This window comes from Nelusetta ayraudi, unplaced genomic scaffold (assembly GCF_046127955.1).
Source record: "Nelusetta ayraudi isolate G7.1 ecotype Tasmania unplaced genomic scaffold, CSIRO-AGI_Nayr_v1 ptg000005l, whole genome shotgun sequence".
Lineage (NCBI taxonomy): Eukaryota > Metazoa > Chordata > Actinopteri > Tetraodontiformes > Monacanthidae > Nelusetta > Nelusetta ayraudi.
The window spans coordinates 1,959,018-1,976,678 of record NW_027466055.1 but is presented as its reverse complement, the minus strand read 5'-3'; the positions used below and the strand labels follow the sequence as shown (position 1 = coordinate 1,976,678).

At 48.1% G+C, this 17,661-nt stretch overlaps 1 protein-coding gene across 1 annotated transcript; it reads left to right on the top strand.

Moving 5' to 3' along the window:
* Positions 1 to 1,197: 1,197 nt before the first annotated feature.
* tnfaip8l3 (tumor necrosis factor, alpha-induced protein 8-like 3) lies at positions 1,198 to 17,332 on the top strand. The gene is made up of 2 exons (XM_076048589.1): positions 1,198 to 1,616; positions 16,153 to 17,332. Exons 1-2 carry the CDS (start codon positions 1,571 to 1,573, stop codon positions 16,713 to 16,715), a joined length of 609 nt encoding a protein of 202 aa, XP_075904704.1. The 5' UTR covers positions 1,198 to 1,570; the 3' UTR covers positions 16,716 to 17,332.
* The last annotated feature ends 329 nt before the right edge of the window (positions 17,333 to 17,661 follow it).

The window sequence follows — 17,661 nt, the reverse complement described above, 5'->3', positions numbered from 1 at the left end:
GCACCAGTCAGCTCCACACCTGGGAGGCAGCATCGCCTGCAACTGTTGTCGGACCACCGACTGCACGCCCACCTGCCTCCGCACCTCTGACTTTGAGCTCTCTGTGGCCTCACAGTACTTTGATGGCAAACTAATTCAAGTAGAGCCCCCCACACCCCCAAAAGAAAGGAAGGAAGAACAAAATAAAGTAAGAAAGCCACTCTCAGATCTTAACAATGCATGATTGGTCCGTCAGTGTCGCGTCAGTCCTCTCTTTAGCAGCTATTTCACTCTCACTAAGCCATTAATTCATGGATTCTGTGCCCTAATCTGACCAAATGGTCGTTGTCCAACTCTTGAGAGTGAAACCTTTAACTGTGACCCAGCTTGCCATCCATCCACGTTGTATCCTTGGACTTGTGATTATTTTAAACATGTAATTAGGGTTATTTGAGCAAGAGCAGGTAGCACACAGATACTCCAGGGCTTTGCTTTCCGCTTACGAGTCAACGTTCAGTCTCTGGTTGTGTGAATAAAGCAGCATTAGCTCACCAAAGTATTAGCTTATGCATTAGCTTCATCTCCAGTAGTTGTTTGACTCGATTTGTACCTAATTTCATTGACGATCATGTTTATGTATCGTGGATTTTTTGTTACACACTTGGCCAAATTCATTTAGTAGCTGGACTTGGGTGGAACATGTAGGAATCTAGAACATTGTGAGAGAATCTACAGCTTTACCTCAGCTCGGAGGTGTTCCGATGCTTCTAGTGGCTGCTGTAAACAATGAAACATTAACCTGACCTCACTCCATTTGACAGCTGCCAGGGTAAGTGACCTTAACAAGGGAGTCATGGGATTTTTACTGCCAGAGATGAATTACAAGTTGGAACGAGAGTACAAAAAAAAGTCGCTCCCATTGCTCTGCTGCACACAGAGAGAGCACTCTCACCCAGCAGAGGCTGAGCGAGCGAGGGAGGGACAGAGAGAGACAGAGGAGAGAGAGGGAGAGAGAGAGAGAGAGAGAGAGTGAGAGAGAGAGAGAGAGAGAGAGAGAGAGAGAGAGAGAGAGCGCACTTACAGCATACAGAAAGAGGTAGAGAAAGAGTTGGAGTGGGGAGAGAGAGAGAGTGAAGAGGCTAAGTGTGACAGCACCGAAAGAGAGGAGGAGGAGGAGGAGGTGGAGAAGGAGGAGGAGGAGGAGGGACAGACTGGCAGTAGGGACAAGGGAGGGAGAAACCACCAGAGGGACGGACCGAGAGTGAGCAGAGGGGAGGGAGCATCGGAGACGGGGAAAGTAGATTAGAAGGAAGGAGAGAAAGTGGGGGAGTCAGAAGAGAGGAGAGCAGAACGGAGGCGAGAGTGAAGCCCAGCAGCAGCCTTCCTCTCCTTGTAGCTGCCGCCAGCCGGAGGAGTGGAGAGCAGGAGAGCAGGAGAGCAAGACCCAGGAATCTGAGACCTTCATATCCCCGGTGCTTTCAGTGGTGGGAAACCCAGAAGTTTTACCTGGCAGGAGGAAGAAGAGGAAGAAGAAAGTAGAAGTAGAAGAAGTCGAGGACATCGGAGAGCTCGTGCAGCCCTGCAGGAGAAGATGGATTCCGACTCGGGAGAGCAGAGTGACGGAGACCTCTCTCCAGGTGAGCCTCGGCACCAGCAGCACCACCACTGACACCAGCTGGGAGGAGGTGATGCTTTCTCTCTTTCTCTCTCTCTCTCTCTCTCTCCCACTCTCCCTCTCTCTCTCTCTGGCTGTTCCAAGCACAGCAGCTTGGTCCCTCTCGTGCGTGACAATCCCCCTCCTTGAACTCCGCAGCGGCTGCGTCTCAATAGCCAATAACTCTGTTTCACCCTCGGCTACGGTGACGCCTGCGCTCTCCTGAGGCTGCTGACCGGCAGAGCATCGCAGTCGTGCGCCAGGTCCTGTCCGTCTCCACCAGGAGTGGGCGAGCGACGGCACGCGCGGCCACTCTTCCTTCCCACATAGACACACGAGAGCCTCCAGTTGTCTGGAGAAGAAGTCTCATCTCTCGCATCTCTCTCGGAGAATGTTTAGAGTCACAGCTGAAGGGATTTCAATGGTGCTGCCCCCCAACCCCCGTTTCCAACATTCCCGCAAGGCTACAGTGTTGAATTGCTGTTAAATGAGGATTTATCTCATCAACATCTCCTGAATATCTCCTGTTGAATATCCCCTCGCGTTATGCCTACGTGGGTGTACTTATTTATTTATTTGTTTGTTTATTTTTGAGGCAAATGCTGCACATGATTCAGAGCTGGAGATGAGCTGGAGTCTCTGGGGATGTATTTCAGCTTCAAACCACAACACGAGTGCAGTGAGTCCCAGAGGAGCTGGCAGGGCCCCAGAGAGCCACACCCACACTGACAGCCGTCAAATACCTCTCAGCATCACTGGCGTGTTTTCCATTTTTTGACATGGAATATGATTCAAACGCAACTGGCAACTTCTTCTCCAAGTCTGTCGTAGTGAGATGATAATGTTGATATAATAATGAGCGGTGTGTGGCCGCCTGCCATTTGTTTTGACTGTGCGGCGACAATGCTGTTGGTCTCGAGCCATCTGTCCATCCAGCTGGCCTGCTGTCCGTCCTTTACCGGTTCATCTTGTTGGAGACTGCTGATGTTTTAATTGGTGGTGTTTGACCAGTTGGTGTGAGGCTTTCATCTTTATTATGGAAGAGTGACTTAGCCTACCTTGTTTCCTCAGAGGATGAATGGATGTGTAGTCCCTTAGGGGTGAGTTTGCTTTGTCTCTATTGTTTGTATTGATGGTAAAAACGGAAAGAGCCGGCGTGGCTGCCTTTTTAAGGTCACCTGAAAACCGAGAAGGAGCTTAAGCATCATGAAAACAAATGGGTTTTGGCTGTTGCTGTACGCAAACATTGCCATCAGCACAAAATGTCCTGGATGGGGGTCATGTGATCTTGATCTTTCGCATGTACTTCACACCAAATTTCACATCAGCGGGATAAATAGTGGGGTGTTGAGTTTCAGGTGGATGTGACCTCACCGAGCCCCCGGGCTGTCGGTGGTTCCTCCCAGTTGTTCCGTCAACTCACACTTGCGGAGACTCCTTTTGGGGAAATTTGTCGATGTGGTGCATTTATGGAAATAATCCTCAACCAGCTTTCCCAGGAGATTCTACATTAGCCGCTGGCTTCTCCATTCACCACGAAGCCTGATGAGAAAGCCCAGCTGAACATGCCTGACCTCGGTCCACTCCACCGCAGATGGTGCCGCCTTGAGAGGTTCTGTTTTTGGCCTGGGAAATCTGCAAATCCAGCGGTTTGAAGTCCAACCTGACCATTCGCAGCCTCGTCGCACTGAGACAGAATACGTAGATAGTTGTTTGTGTACAGTAAGACAGCTTCGGTTGAGAGTCGCCCAGGCTTGCAACTTGTCAAAAGTGGGTCCTGTAGTTTTGGATCCCAAAGAGATTCAAAGGGAAATAAGTTAAAGCTCTTTGAATGAAACACATAACATCAAGTGTGCGCAGAAATAAAGGCTGCTTGCTTTCAGATTATAGAATTCAGACTGAACTGGAAGAGTGTGGAGCTGACACCGCAGCACAACACCAACACTTCCCCTTGAAATCCTCAGGTGTTTTGGTTTTTCTTTGAAAGAAAACTCTGCTAGTAGTCAGGATTTGGGCTTCAGAGCGAGAAAGAAGGAATGGGTTAAATTATATTTCTTTTGGTTTTGTGTTCATATTCCTCTGATCTCTGCACCAACTGGAATACGCAATGCCCACAAAGTGTTGTTGTTAACTGCTAAATATTGCCAATCACGCCTGCGTCAGGTTGGAATTTGGCTAAATCACGTAATGTTTGCAACCGGTCCTCGCTCTACTTGAATGAAATCATCGTGGTGACACAACACACTTCAGGCCTGCGAACCCAACCTTCCCTCCGCGGAGCTATTCCTAGCCGTTTGTGTTGCCTGCAGGCCATCTATGGCCGGCACACTTGTTGAAACGAGAAGCTTTGCGCGACTGTTGTAACAACAGCTGCGTGAGGTGTGAGGGCATAGGGGCTGCTGTGGTTCAATTACCAACAACAGCGCCTGCAGATGTCTGATGACACAACTGAAATTTTAATCCTCGGGCCATGAGGTGATCTGTGGTATTCGCACCTTTGGCGCTAATGAAGCGCTCGATGAGTTTCCCCCGGACCGTTGCTTCCAAGCTGCACTCTTTAACACATCTTTAAAGAATCTTCTTTTTTTTTTAATATATAATTACTTGAGCGTTTGGCTCCGTCAGAGAAGAGATTCTGCTTAATGAATGCCATGTTGGCAGATTAGCCACATACTTTACCACACACACACACTCTCACACGCACGCACACACGCACGCACACACACACAAGCGCGCACACACACACACACACACACACTAAGGAAAATTGCCTTCCTCCCCCTGCTCACTCTTTGGTTTTGTGAACGCATGAATTCCAGATTTTCTTTTTCCTTTTTTTACTTCTTTTAATCTGGCTCACAGATGGAGATTGCTCAGTGCACTCCAACCCTCCACACACACACACACACACACACACACACACACACACACACACACACACACACACACACACACACACGCTTGAGGCACCAGAAGCTGGTTCTGGAAAATTGTAACTTGAACTGAGAAAAAAAGGGAGCGACTGCATGAGTGTGTCCGTAAATGGAAAAGACAACTCAGGAGAAAGTTTTTCCTCTCACAGCGGCAAAAGGCGAAATGCTGAACGTCCCCGGTGGCTGTTTGCGTGAGTGCCCTCTCCCTTGAAGGCAACTTGCATGCGCTGACACACTAATACTGCTGTGGCATTTTGTAGCTTTGTTTGTGGGACATTTGGGCTTAGAATTGTTTCCCCATGGCTGAGCCATTACTGCATCACACCACCGCTGCATTTTGACAAGGCCTCCACACGCTCCTGAGGAAGAGGAGAAGGAGGAGGAGGAGGAGGAAGAGGAGAAGAAGGAGGAAGAGGTGGTGGAGGAGGAGGAGGCTGCGGTTTTGCTGGAGGACCAGTCGGGGCAAGGCAAACAGTCGCCAGTGAGAGGAGTCACTGTTAGGCTGCCGTGCACTGAGCGAGTGAGTGTGGGCAGGTAGCTCCATTAGCTCACCTCTGCACGTGCAGATAGTTAATGAGAGCCAGCAGTTTTAAATGACAGCTCTTCCTGGTCGCTGTTTTCACCTGCAGTGCCTATTGCAAGTGCTTCGCAGTCTTGCATTCTTCCTCCTTTTGCAGCTATGTAATCAGATGCTATGAATTTAAAGAAGCTCTCCCCCTGTAAAGGCAGTGAAAAGCCAGCAGAGAACGAAAGGGAGTGGGCGGCAGTTGTACAGCAAAATGAAAAACAACAACTTTCACACATAAATCCATCAGAGCCGAACCAAGTGTTGCAACACACGACGGAGACGAGCAGAGTGAGCTGAGAATATGTTCACTTGGACCGGAGCGACGTCACACGATGCTGTTTCTAATGTCCCTTTCAAAGAGATGGGCGCCATTCACTCAGAGTAAAACAGCCAGAGGGTGTTAGAGTGGGAAATTGCAAAGAGGATGTTGCTTGGAATGGAGGCAACACCGACGGCGTAGGGAGAGTGACCTCCGAGACACGCTGCTGTCGCCTGCTGGTGGAGACGTTTCAGACTAAACACCAAAAATAAACTGTTGCAGAGAGTCAGAAACAAACTAATCCAGGAGTTTGTGTGTGTGTGAGTGTGTGTGTGTGTGTGTGTGTGTGTTTGTGTGTGTGTGTGACTTAGAACCACAGCTATTTCCTGGTCATTAGTGGTGGGTTGGCAGCTAGCAGAGCAGCAGCAGCAGCAGCAGCAGCAGCAGTGAAGTCAGTCCACTGTTATTTCATCGACTGAACCCAAAAGCAACATTTTCAGTCATATATTACAACGGCACAGGAAAACCACAGCCCCTCCCCCTTCCCCAATTTGTACAATGTGAAATAATTTTCCCAGTGCTGTCAAAATGCCTTCATTTTCACACCTTTTGTCACAACACATAGCATCACACAAAAAGCATGTTCAACCCCAGCGTTAGCAACCCTGAACCTGTAAGCTTGACTTCCTGAGCTGAGCAGAAGTTGAACCATGTGTCAACCCTAAGACCCGCCACCAAAGTCCGAGTCAAAATCAACCATATCTACGCCTGACATCTTCTCCTGAGGGGAGAAAGGTCATTGTAATGAACCCCCCCCCCTGTCTAACCATCAGCCAATTGTACTGCATCTGCTTGAATCTAATTTTAAGTGGACCAATTCAATTTAATTCAAAACTGGTGCTCGCAATTACGCAACCATAAACAAGAACAAGTACACAAAGGTGATGCGAGCACATTTATTATCACTCGAGCAACATGAGAAAATGCAACTGTTGTTCCTGCGAGCCGTCCTTTATAGTGGCTGGGTGCTATTTTTACCAAAAGACAAAGTGATGAAATGCCATGGGTGATCCCAAAAGCTGGTGCGCCGCTCCCCCCTCTGCCATTCCCATGCTCTGCGAGCCTCATGGGAACCGTTGGCGGCGACCATGAAAGAGGTTATCCAGCGCTTTTGTTTTTGACTCGTAGGTCCCATAAAATCAGTGCAGTAAAGAGCAGGGACAGGGCGGGGGAGGGGGCATCGAAGGGGGCAAAACTTAACACGACACATGAGCCGTGTTTAGTGTGTGTGTGTGTGTGGACGGCGAGGCAGTCCAGGATGCTGCTGGTCGAGAGGGACTGCAGGTTCGAGAGCCTCGGTTCCACCAGAAGCTTCCCAGTTCTGCTGCTGTTACGTCAACTCAGTGCGGGTGAACTAGTAAACAAACCAGGGGGCCAAAGCTTTGGGGAAAGCTGGCAAGGCCTCCCATGCATGTGCACGGGTGTGTGTGTGCGTGTGTGCGTGCACGTGTGTGCGCCTCTTTGTAAACGATGCCACGGCATGCTGGGACTTGGCTGATGTCTGTGAGAGGAGCGACTCACCCCGGGCCGGAAAACACTTCCTGCCTCGCTTGCAGGGTGTCGCCGACGCGATGAGAAACGGACGGAGGGGAAGAGGACGAGGACAAAAAGGCACGAGGAGCCGCATTGGAGCTTCAAGAGCGGAGCTAAAGGCCGCAGCCAGCCGGCTGCTCCTGGCGGTGATGTAAGAGCCGCCAGGAGCAGGGTGAGAAGATGTTATTTCAGGTTGCGTGGGCTCTGCGTCTGATGCCAGCGAGGTGCTGACAAAGCTCGGCGATGCCGATGTGGATACGCAATTTCGCTTCCTTCCCCTCTTCTGCCCTGCTTCCGTCACTCCTCCATCGCCGCTTTTGTTTGGAGTGTCACATCTGCCGAGGGATTCAGTGCGACTCTGACTTCGGTCTCATCTCCTTCTTGTTCGGAGCGCAGCCTCCAGCCAACCTGTTTTCCTTCTCCTCTGCTTCTTCAGCTTTCTACCTCAGTGCTAATCGAGACTGAATGGTGTGAAATGAAAATATTTCTGCTGCCAGCCCGACCCTCCACCACCCCCTCACTCTGTTGGTAAACAGCTCGGTTTCTCAGTTTCATATGAAATACTTCTCCTCTGGTTTCTATTATAGGTCTTGGCCTCCCAGGCTACATTCTCCACTCACATGTCTGCCCAGTGTTGGAGTCCTGGAGGTTGGTCTTGGTCTCCAGACCACTTTTTAAGTGTCTCGGTCTCGTCTCTGACTCAGAGGCATTTTTACGGGGTCTTGTCTCGGTCTCAGGCTAGGCAGACTGGGGAGTTTTTGACCAAGACCGGTTGAGACTCAACCAACACTGTAATGACACGATAATAACGGAAAAGAATCCAGCTGCTGCCGTTTTACTCTCAGTTTGTGGCACCTAGAGTGGCACCCTGCCCTCCTCGATACTCTCTAGTCTTGATAATGTCTTGGTCTCGGTTGGTGCGGCCTTGACTACAACACTACATTTCTCACCTGATTTCTATTGAATAGAAATCAGGTGTTTGGCTATATTTTCCATTAATCTCACCAACGAAGTTGACTTTGTTCTATTTTTCTGACTTCTGTTCAGCACATTCTGTTCCGTCCAGCCACTTCACTTATTCTTGCTCTCTCGCAGCAGCTATCTGCCCACTTTTCCTCCACTGGCTTCCAAGAAAACTTGGTTCTCGTTTGTCTAGAATATGAAAAGCACTCGTTCTTGCAAGCGCCCATCCAGGTTCCAGTCCACTCCAAGACCTGCAGTTTGACTATAAATAATGAAAAAAGCTTTGTCTGTCGATGGAATCCTTGTAAACCCACGGAACCAAATCTGCCACTCATCGCATTAAGACAAACATGTCTTCATCCCTGAGGTTTGCCCAACTGACATGACTTTTCAAGTCAATGGTGGCTCAGTGATTTTCCAGAGAGGCTCCCAGAGGACGGCGGCGGCGAGGGGAGAAAAAGCCTGCAGCCAGTTCCCATGCCCGCTCAGCCGGACGGCGATGGTCCGGCTCTTTATTAGCTGACAATGTCAGTGACGGCGACCCACAGCTGGCGGAGACAGAAGTCATCAGCGCCGAGGTCTGCGGTCAAACTCTGTGTCTAAACAGGATGTCCTGGATATCACTTTGTGGTCCTCTGCGGACCTGCTCCGCTCTCCTCTGCGGTGCTCGTAGCAGCGGGTGGTGATTAAAGGCGGTGGGACAGCGGCAGAGGGTCAAAGGTCAGGGCAACTGAAACCCTCTTTCTCTCTGGAGCTTGTGCTCGTCCACCCGTTTCCATGAGGGCAGGTGACCCAGCCGAGGACGCATCAATAAATCTGACATTTGCAGCCAGTTCCTCAGCCAGAGCTCCACCCCTCCCCCGCTTCAACTCTACAGGGACGTGGCCATTAGAACTGAGAGACAGACAGACAGACAGAGGGAGGGAGGGAGGAGGTGAGGGACGGATGCATTAAATAACAAGTGTGTTGTCTGCGTGCGTCCCTCTCGGGGCTCCTAAGAGCTTCTCCCTGGGCTTGCCAGCGTAAACAGCTCTTCAGGCACTTTCATTACAATTGCATTAACGTGCGTCATTTTTGCCTTTATTGGAAACACTGTTGGCGTGCGTTTGTGTGGCGTCTGTGATTTTCTTCCATGCCACGGTGAAAAGAAAAGGCGAGTTTTGCCTCGTTTTGCTGCCTGTTCAAAGGACTCTCATTATTAGTTGCTTGTTGTTTTCTTCCTTTTCACAGTGGAATATTATGTGCATAAATAAAGGTGATGTAAGTTGGGTTTTTTTTCTGGCACACAGGGAACTAATATCGTTATAATCAGCCAACACCGGCAGACAAATCTATTTGATGACTGCTGCAGTGCAGCCTCAGAAGCTACCAGAGCTGTTTGCAAATCCACCCTTTGGAGCACAATTACACATTCTCAATGAATAAATGAGTAGCAATGACTCACAGTTATTTGAATAATATGCATTTTGGAACGTTCATGTTTTTTTCTCTTTAATTTTACTTTCTATTTTGTCTTTAACCTTATTTTCACATTGATTAGTAATTTATCCATGGCATTCATTAATTATGACAGAGACAAATACCACCCTAACTGTGATGTATTGTTAAGGGAGAAAAAAAATGATCAGCCTTTTGTCACATTAGCAATTGGGTTAAGCGTAGAGGATCTGTGAGTTGTCTGCATTTCCCGTCCTTCTACTTAATCTCTGGGAGCCTCTTAGTTCCAACCACAGTCTAAATTCAGCAACACATCCTCAATAAAAAAATACAGGAATGAACTTTCAACTCTTTGACCCCAGTTTAAGTGAATCATTAAGCTACTAAATAGGAGTTATTGATTAACCCTGAGCGCCACATTCTGAGCGGCCGTTAAGTTGCTGTGAGGGCCCAGACTGATCTTTGGAAAATGAGTGACAATCACACTTGGAAGTCATGAATAATGTCCGTAATGGGAAATACTCTTGAGTTCCCCCTTTCTCTCTTTTCATTTCTGCTTTGTCTTTTGTGTGTTTATCATCCGTGCATTCCTCAGTGCCTGGCCCGCTCTAAACAGTCAGACGCATCCCATTAAAAGAAACACAGATTGAGCAGGGGTGGTGGTTTGAGTCATCCTCTGATTTGAACAGTGGGAGACAAAAAGAAAATCTCCATCAAAGAAACTGTGTATGAAAATGAGAAGAAAGAGGTGGTAAATTAGCAGAGAAAGAAACACTTCACTGTCATTCACATCTGCCGCTCTGCTCTGGTGAAATAGTTTTACCCGCGGGATGATAAAAATCCAAAGTGTGACGCAGGAAATGCAGTGCATCGTGCCCTGCAGGCTCCGGCACCAGCTGGCACTGCACAACGTCCTCTCATCCCCACTCCAGGCTGCTGGCCTCTCAGCCTCGCTTAACAGTGGCCCTGCTGGCTATGAAACCTCCTTTAGTGCAGCAGAAAGACCCAAAGCATTGTTTTCCACAAGCTGGTTAGAGAGTCGGCCCTGCTGGAAACCAAAAGCACATGAAAAAGCCAGAAGCAAAGCGAAATGGAAGCGAAGCTGTCACCACTGTTTACCCCTCCTGCTCCAGGAGAATATTCCCTGGCATTTCCCCCATACCAGTGCATTGTTAGTGTTGCGCCAGCACTGCGTCGAACTCAAGTGGTCACCAGTGACATCCAAAATAATTTTTATTTAGCAACAATCGGCCGAAGACTAAAGTCTGCTCCTCTATGTGAAGTGGAACATTGCTGCAGAGGTTTCACTGTCGAGCGGAGGAGAAATTGAATACACACTGTGCTCTCTTCTTTTCATTATTCTAAAAGGATCCTTATGAAAAGGAAAACGGCAGGAAAACCATTACCATGTCGCTTTCATGGAGTTGCGCAGAATGGGCTGACCTGGCACTCAGTTTTGGAAGCATTTATTGGCTTTTCACTTAGAAAAGACGTGACTGCCGTTGCCATGAGCGGAAACTGGGTTGCGCATGGAAAGTACATGTACAGCAGGAGGAGAATCTGACGTCAAAAGTGTATTGTGTGAGCCTTAATGCCACAGATGCACAAGACCTCATTCACCTTCCTCATCCTGTCAGCTGTTTATTTTTCTTTTACGCCATTCGCAGTACAGATTGAAGTTTGGCATAGACTCTTCTGTCCTGCGTCTTTCCCCTCCTGAATTTTGCCTGTTTGTGAAGGTCAGACTTTTGTCTCGTCCGGCCTCAAGAGCTAAATCTGCACCTGCCTGTCCGTGAACAAAGAAAACACACGTATGTGGTAAAGATCCCAGGCTGTTTGACAAACACATGAAAGCAGACCCGTGTACACGGTGTGACCTGGCCTTTTCCGATAAATAAACATGTTGTCATTGGCAACCTCACCGGATTCGTGGCAGCCGCTGATCAGACTCACATGTCTCCCTCTGTTTGTCCGACATGCTGTAGTTCAGGAGTTCATTCATTATGTACTTTTTTGTTTGTTCAGGTGACTTTGTTTGTAGCCATTCAAACAAACGAGAGCAACATAAAAGCATAACTATGTTCCAGTGTCGCGCCCTAACGCCTCCCAAAGTTGGCCCCATTCCCGCAGTGATGGTCAGAAATAGATAATAGGAGAACAGATGGAGCCGTCTTGCATCTATCTACCTACTGGCATCACTCCCACTTCTAAAAATGGTTTGATAAACTTCTCGAGATCTCAAGCTCTCCGTTACACAAGATGTCTCTTTGTATCACCTCCCTGTGTCTGTGAGTATGTGTGTAGCAGGTATGAGTTTATTCAGCTGTCCAGACATGAAGCGCACCAGCTGCCGAAGGATCGACAAATACACACAAGCTGGCTCCCACAAACACACATACACACACACACACACACACACACACACACAGACGCCTGTGTTCTGCAGCATTCCGGCTGAAAAGCATACAAGTCCCTCCAACACCGACTCAGTTAAAGGGCAGTCGGTGCTGGTTGGTATTAGCTGATAGCGGTGCTACTGGCTAATTAATTAGGGCTCCTCCAGACAGAGGCCAACACATGCCTCTGGACCACGTCTCTAAGGGAACCCACCAGAGAAAATGTTCAATTTAGCAGGCCGAGCAAACAGACAAAATACAACCTAATGCGCCTGATAGCCGATTCTTGAACTGCCGAAAGTCTGATCCTAAATTATAGTTATTTGTTAAATTGATCTGCAAAGTAGACCTTGGTCTGGGTTCAGCCAGTCATGGAAAAGGACCAGACCAAAGCCTGAACTGTCAGCCGGTGTGAGCTGTCTTTGATCAGCTGATGATGGAGAGAGCCTCTCTGTAATGCTTCACTCCATTTGTTTTAACCCACTCCAGTATTTTCCCTTTACAACTGTCAAATAACAGCGTAGCTCCAAGTGAAATGAAGGACTTTCTAGTGGTTGAGAGCAAATTTACTAAAACGCTGAGTCTTTCACTGTAACAGGCTGTTTTTTTTTTGTTGTCCAAACAGAATAGTCGCCACCAACCAGATTCTCCATTTACTGTTTGGCCTTTTCCAATCTGTGACACGAGCCTAAATAAAACTAGGTAAACGTTTTCTGAAGAGCAGCACCTTTGCAGGGCAGGTTTGGCTGTTCTCCACGGTCCACACTGGATGTATGTTCTGACGCACCGCAGCAGAAACTGTTGACTCAGCGCTCTAAAAACATCAGGCGGAACAAAGAGAGACTGTCTAGCCAGCAGCCCCAGCTTGGGTACCAATCCCCACGCTAAAAGTAAACTTTTCCAATTCCCAAAACACTCTTATGTAACCGCTTTGATGGGCCGATGGCTCCTATCGCTGCCCTGCACCGTTGTCAGCTCTGGTTTTGGGCCCACTTACTGCCGCGCACTAAACAGAGCGACCACTTTATTCTGTGAATACCATCAAGTCGAGGTGAGGAGCTGCAGGCGGGGGTGGACAGAAAGTAGCGAGCAGGGGAGGGGAAACAGTGAATTTTTGGAATGTTGGGCAGGTTCCTGGAATTTCCTCTGACTCGTGCTGACTCTCTGGCTCCATGCGCTCCACTCATCCAAGCCTGGGGGCGACAGGCTGCGCACGAGCGTGCACGACAGCTCGGACTTGGGAGACTTCAGGGCACTCTTGCGATGCTGTGTCCACTGTGCGAGAAGCTGCAGCCAGACTCTGAATCACCCACCTTCCTCCCCCGGCACTGTGACTCACAGCGCCAGCCGGTGACTCCCTCGTCTCTGAGTGCGGTCCTGCAAAGAGACTGGAGTCAAAGTTCAAGACCATCAATTTCAAGATTAAGGGTATAATATTTGGAGATTTTGAGAGGAAATAGCGACATCCAGTGGTTATGTTTTGAAGTGCAGGGCTCTTTCGCTCGTCACCTTGTCTACCTTCTTCTTCGTTGGTTTATTTGAGGACGTGAGTGCTCACCGTAAATACGAAACACGCTGTCAGATGGCTGGATTGTCCACACCAGGCTTCCTTAGAAATATGGCAGTGCAAGATGGCAGCTAACTGGGAGAAAGACCCTTATTCCTCGATGCTCATCTTATATAGTAATAAGAAGTCTTCTATGGTTAGGAAAACCAAATTACTTTTATTGTACTGTGAGTATACATTTATATCAATGTATTTAAGGGCAGTATATTAAGATTTTACCAATATAAAATCATAAGTCAGGCTTTCTACACCCTGAACGTGTGTGTGTGCGTGTGTGTGTGTGTGTGTGTGTGTGTGTGTGTGTGTGTGTGTGTGTGTGTGTGTGTGTGTGTGTTGCTGCGGTCGCCGAGTCGCTCCTTTCAACGGTTTGCGCTTGCGCTCACCAAACTGCAAACGGACGAGTTTCTCCAAGGAATCATTTGAACACACACCGCTCAGATCTAAATCTAAGTGGACGGCACAGCCACCGGTCTAAACAAGGCCGCCTTTATGAAGCAAGCTGTCACCTTTATCGATGTGCCAGGGTTTCAGAAATCTATCCAGTTGGGTTGTCTGAATATCAGAGGCTTGCGGAGACAAAGAGGCGCTTCAGAGACACAGGAAATAACGGGGGGGACAAAGAGAGCCTGTGGGTGCGAGGCGAGCAGCTACCCAATGAAAACCACTGCTATATGTCCCCAAAGTCGTTGTTTAAATATCAACACACATACGTGCATCTTGCCCCCAGCATATGCTGCAAAGGCTACGCACTGGTTTGTATATGTGAAGAAATAATCAGCCACGTGTGATGAGTGCATGTGCAAATTAGACAAATTCCCAGTTTTCTGCAGATCAGTGCATCGATGCTGACAGACACTAAAAAAATTATCTCAGACATCTCGAGCCGTATGAGTAACTCCACAACTGCAATGAACCCAGAGGACAGCATAAACTCAATCATCTATTCCCACCACCATCAGGAAATAAGGCAAATTCAAGAGAATGAATCAGCAGACTGTGGGCTGGCAACCAAAGGGTCGGAAATAAGTGTAAATATAACACAGCCCACACATCCACTCTGGTTGTCTGTCATTCTCATTTTTGAGCAAATAACAAATACAACAACAAAGAGCCATTTGCAAAACAGATTTCTGTTTGGGGTTCGCTGCATAAGTCGTTTCCGCTAGAAAACGTAAACTCATTCCGACTCTTTCAGAACAACAAAGTGCAGCTCATCTTAGGCAGTGGGATGGGATTTGGACAAAGACATTTTGCCATAGCAGTAAATGTCAAAATAGGCTAATTATAAGTACACGAAATGTCACTTCTCTTCAGACCAACACATGAAATGTCACTTCAGAACATCCAGACAAAATGCCATGGACACGGATCCCATCTCTCCCTCCTGTCGGGCCTGTTCTTCGACATGCGACGTGCGCTTTCTAGTGAAACACAAACACAGGTGTGACGACGACAACGCTGGTGTGATTCGTGCGAGGTCACATTGTCTGTTTTGATTAAATTACAATAACAACAAAGCAGGTGCGCTTCATTTGCTCTTCTATCATGGAACTCGCAGTGCGCCGGTGTTCCTGTAAATCTCGCTGTGTCTGTGGGGACGGAAGGCGGACAGCGCGCCCAGGCTGCACAGGGACAGGCTGAACCGTCTTTCCTGAGCTTTTATCATAATTGGAGTTATCTAGTGTGTAATTTGAGGCTGGGTGGCACCTAAATTAAAACCCGCTCTTGTCCTCCCACTCCTCACACTTGTACAAGACACATGTTGGTCTGCTGTTGGCGATGTGCAGCGAGGACGCAGGCGTTCTTGGATGTTCCTCACATGGGTGAAGTTGCCAGTCGGCACAGCCAAGTGCACGCTTCAATGTGAGCTTATTGTTTTTTAAATCCCGTATGGACCAGAACAGACCGAAGAAACTCAACTACGGCGTCCAAATGTGAGCTTGGGAAGACGGCGTGTGAGTCTCTTATCTGTGTCAACTGCACAGCGTCGTTCCTGCGCAGTCAGTCGACCACATGACTGCAGGAAGGACGACGCCCTGTTTTAGGTTTTGGCCCGACCGCATTTTAACTCCTCGTCAGCTCGGCCTTCTACACATTCTGCTCTCTGTCTTCAATTACCCATGACTTCTATAATCATCCCCATATATCATAATATTATTTTTGGTCAAGCAAATGTTAGTCAGCAGAAGTATGTCTGTGCCCTCTGTATTTAGAAGTGCCAGATTGAATTTGTCGCCTGTGTCAAATTAAAATGTGGGTTTGAGTTTTTCTTTGCAATGTGAACTATCGGAGGGAAGAGAGGAGGGACGAGGTGGGAAAATAGTTACAGTGTGAGGCTAAAAGTTTGAACAAGCGCCATCTGCAGGTGATAAGTTTGAACACTTTCCACCTGTGACGCTCTGTGTTTGAACTATTGGCAACAGGCAGAAGACACAGGACCATCAAATCAGGAACAAAAAGATTAAAAGCAGTTTATATCCAATAGCACCACTTTCAACCACAAAAAAAACTATCTCGAACACAACACATATCCAGTGATGGGATCGTGCAATGACAATGACAGAGTGAATTGTTGTTTTTATATTTTGTATTTATGACTGCAGTGTTTGTGTTGCTTTTGTATTTATTGTTGTAGCTTCAATCATTCTAGTGCATATAGTAAAGTTTATTCTATTCTATTCTATTCTATTCTAACTTATCAATGCACTCAAGCAGCTGCTACAGCACTACCACAATATTAAAAATAAAGTCTTTTAGTCTCAATAAAAACCACCTGCATTTCTTTTTTTCCATCTCCTCTCAGGGCAGGAGAGCTTCAACTCCCGCTCGCTGGCTCTGCAGGCCCAGAAGAAGATCCTGAGCAAGATGGCCACCATGGTGGTGGCCAACATGCTGACGGACGACACCAGCAGCGAGATCCTGGACGAGCTCTACAAGACCAGCCGCGAGTTCACCAAGAGCAAGAAGGAGGCCCACAAGATCATCAAGGACGTGATCAAGATCGCCCTGAAGATCGGCATCCTGTACCGCAACCACCAGTTCAGCCCCGAGGGGCTGGACACGGTGGAGCGCTTCAAGAAGAAGATGAACCAGGCGGCCATGACGGCGGTGTCCTTCTACGAGGTGGAGTACACCTTCGACAGGAACATCCTGTCCGAGCTGCTGCTGGAGTGCAGGGACCTGCTTCACGCCCTGGTCGAGCAGCACCTAACGGCTCGCTCGCACGCGCGCATCGACCACGTCTTCAACCATTTCGCCCACGGCGACTTCCTGGCCGAGTTGTACGGGGACGGAGAGGAGTACAGACTCTCTCTGAGGAAGATCTGCAACGGCATCAACAAACTGCTGGACGAAGGGACGCTTTAACCGCTGAGTCCTTTCCTCCTCTGGCCCTCTCTTGCCTTGCTGACCTCCATTTTTTTTAATGTTATTTTGTTTTGTTTATTGTTTGCTCCTCTTTCTATTTTGTTTTTTTTCGCTCCTGTCTTTCCGCCTCTCCCCCTCCATCTCCATGAAGCCAGTTGTAACATCCTGCTGCTGTGGTTGAATGAGGATTTTTTTTTTGTTTGTTTGTTTTCGCTCTCTCTCTCTCTCTCTCTCTCTCTCTCTCTCTCTCTCTCTCTCTCTCTCTCCCTCTCTCTCTCTCTCTATCTATCTATCTAGACTGCCTTTTCCGTCTCTGCACACTGGGACAGCCTCTACACGTTGTATGCATCATAGCATTCCAAGTTATCCCTATGTACTGTACCAATGGCCAAAAAGCATTCTAGGAATATTTGGAAGTTGAGGATAATCAGTGGTAGTGATCAGTCTCTTTGTTCATTCGTGTGCGCAGGTGTTTGTATGGAATTTCGTTGAATAATGTGTTTGTATATAAGGCCAGCTTTGACATGGTGTGTGTGTGTGTGCGTATTATGAATCTGTGTTTGATCTTCTCCGCAAAAGGTGTAACACTTTGTCTTTTATTAAAGATTTCTCGTCAACATGATTGCGTGTTTCTTCTCGCACCAGTGACTGGGACTCAGAAAATGGTTCGGAAACTGTTCAGCTCCTGCAGGACCGACGCGAGACGCCGGGAAAAGAAGCCACAAATGGCAGGCTGCGAGTTGCTTCCCCATCCACTGGCCCCGCAACGCACAGCAGACATAAATTTCCCTATGCGAGCGGGGAAAGCAGGCAGGAAACACAGTGATTTGTCCTTTCTGGTTCATTAGCTGCCCTCTGGTCTCGTCTGCTCCCCGCTCCTGAAAAAAAATTCTGATGACTCAGTTTGGCTCCGGCTTAATGGTTTTGGCAGCCAGTGGAGAAGATG

Coding starts and splice junctions, on each gene's coding strand:
- tnfaip8l3 (XM_076048589.1), top strand. CDS start 1,571: ATGGATTCCGACTCGGGAGAGCAGAGTGACGGAGACCTCTCTCCAG. Junction 1,617..16,152: donor TGACGGAGACCTCTCTCCAG/GTGAGCCTCGGC, acceptor ATCTCCTCTCAG/GGCAGGAGAGCTTCAACTCC.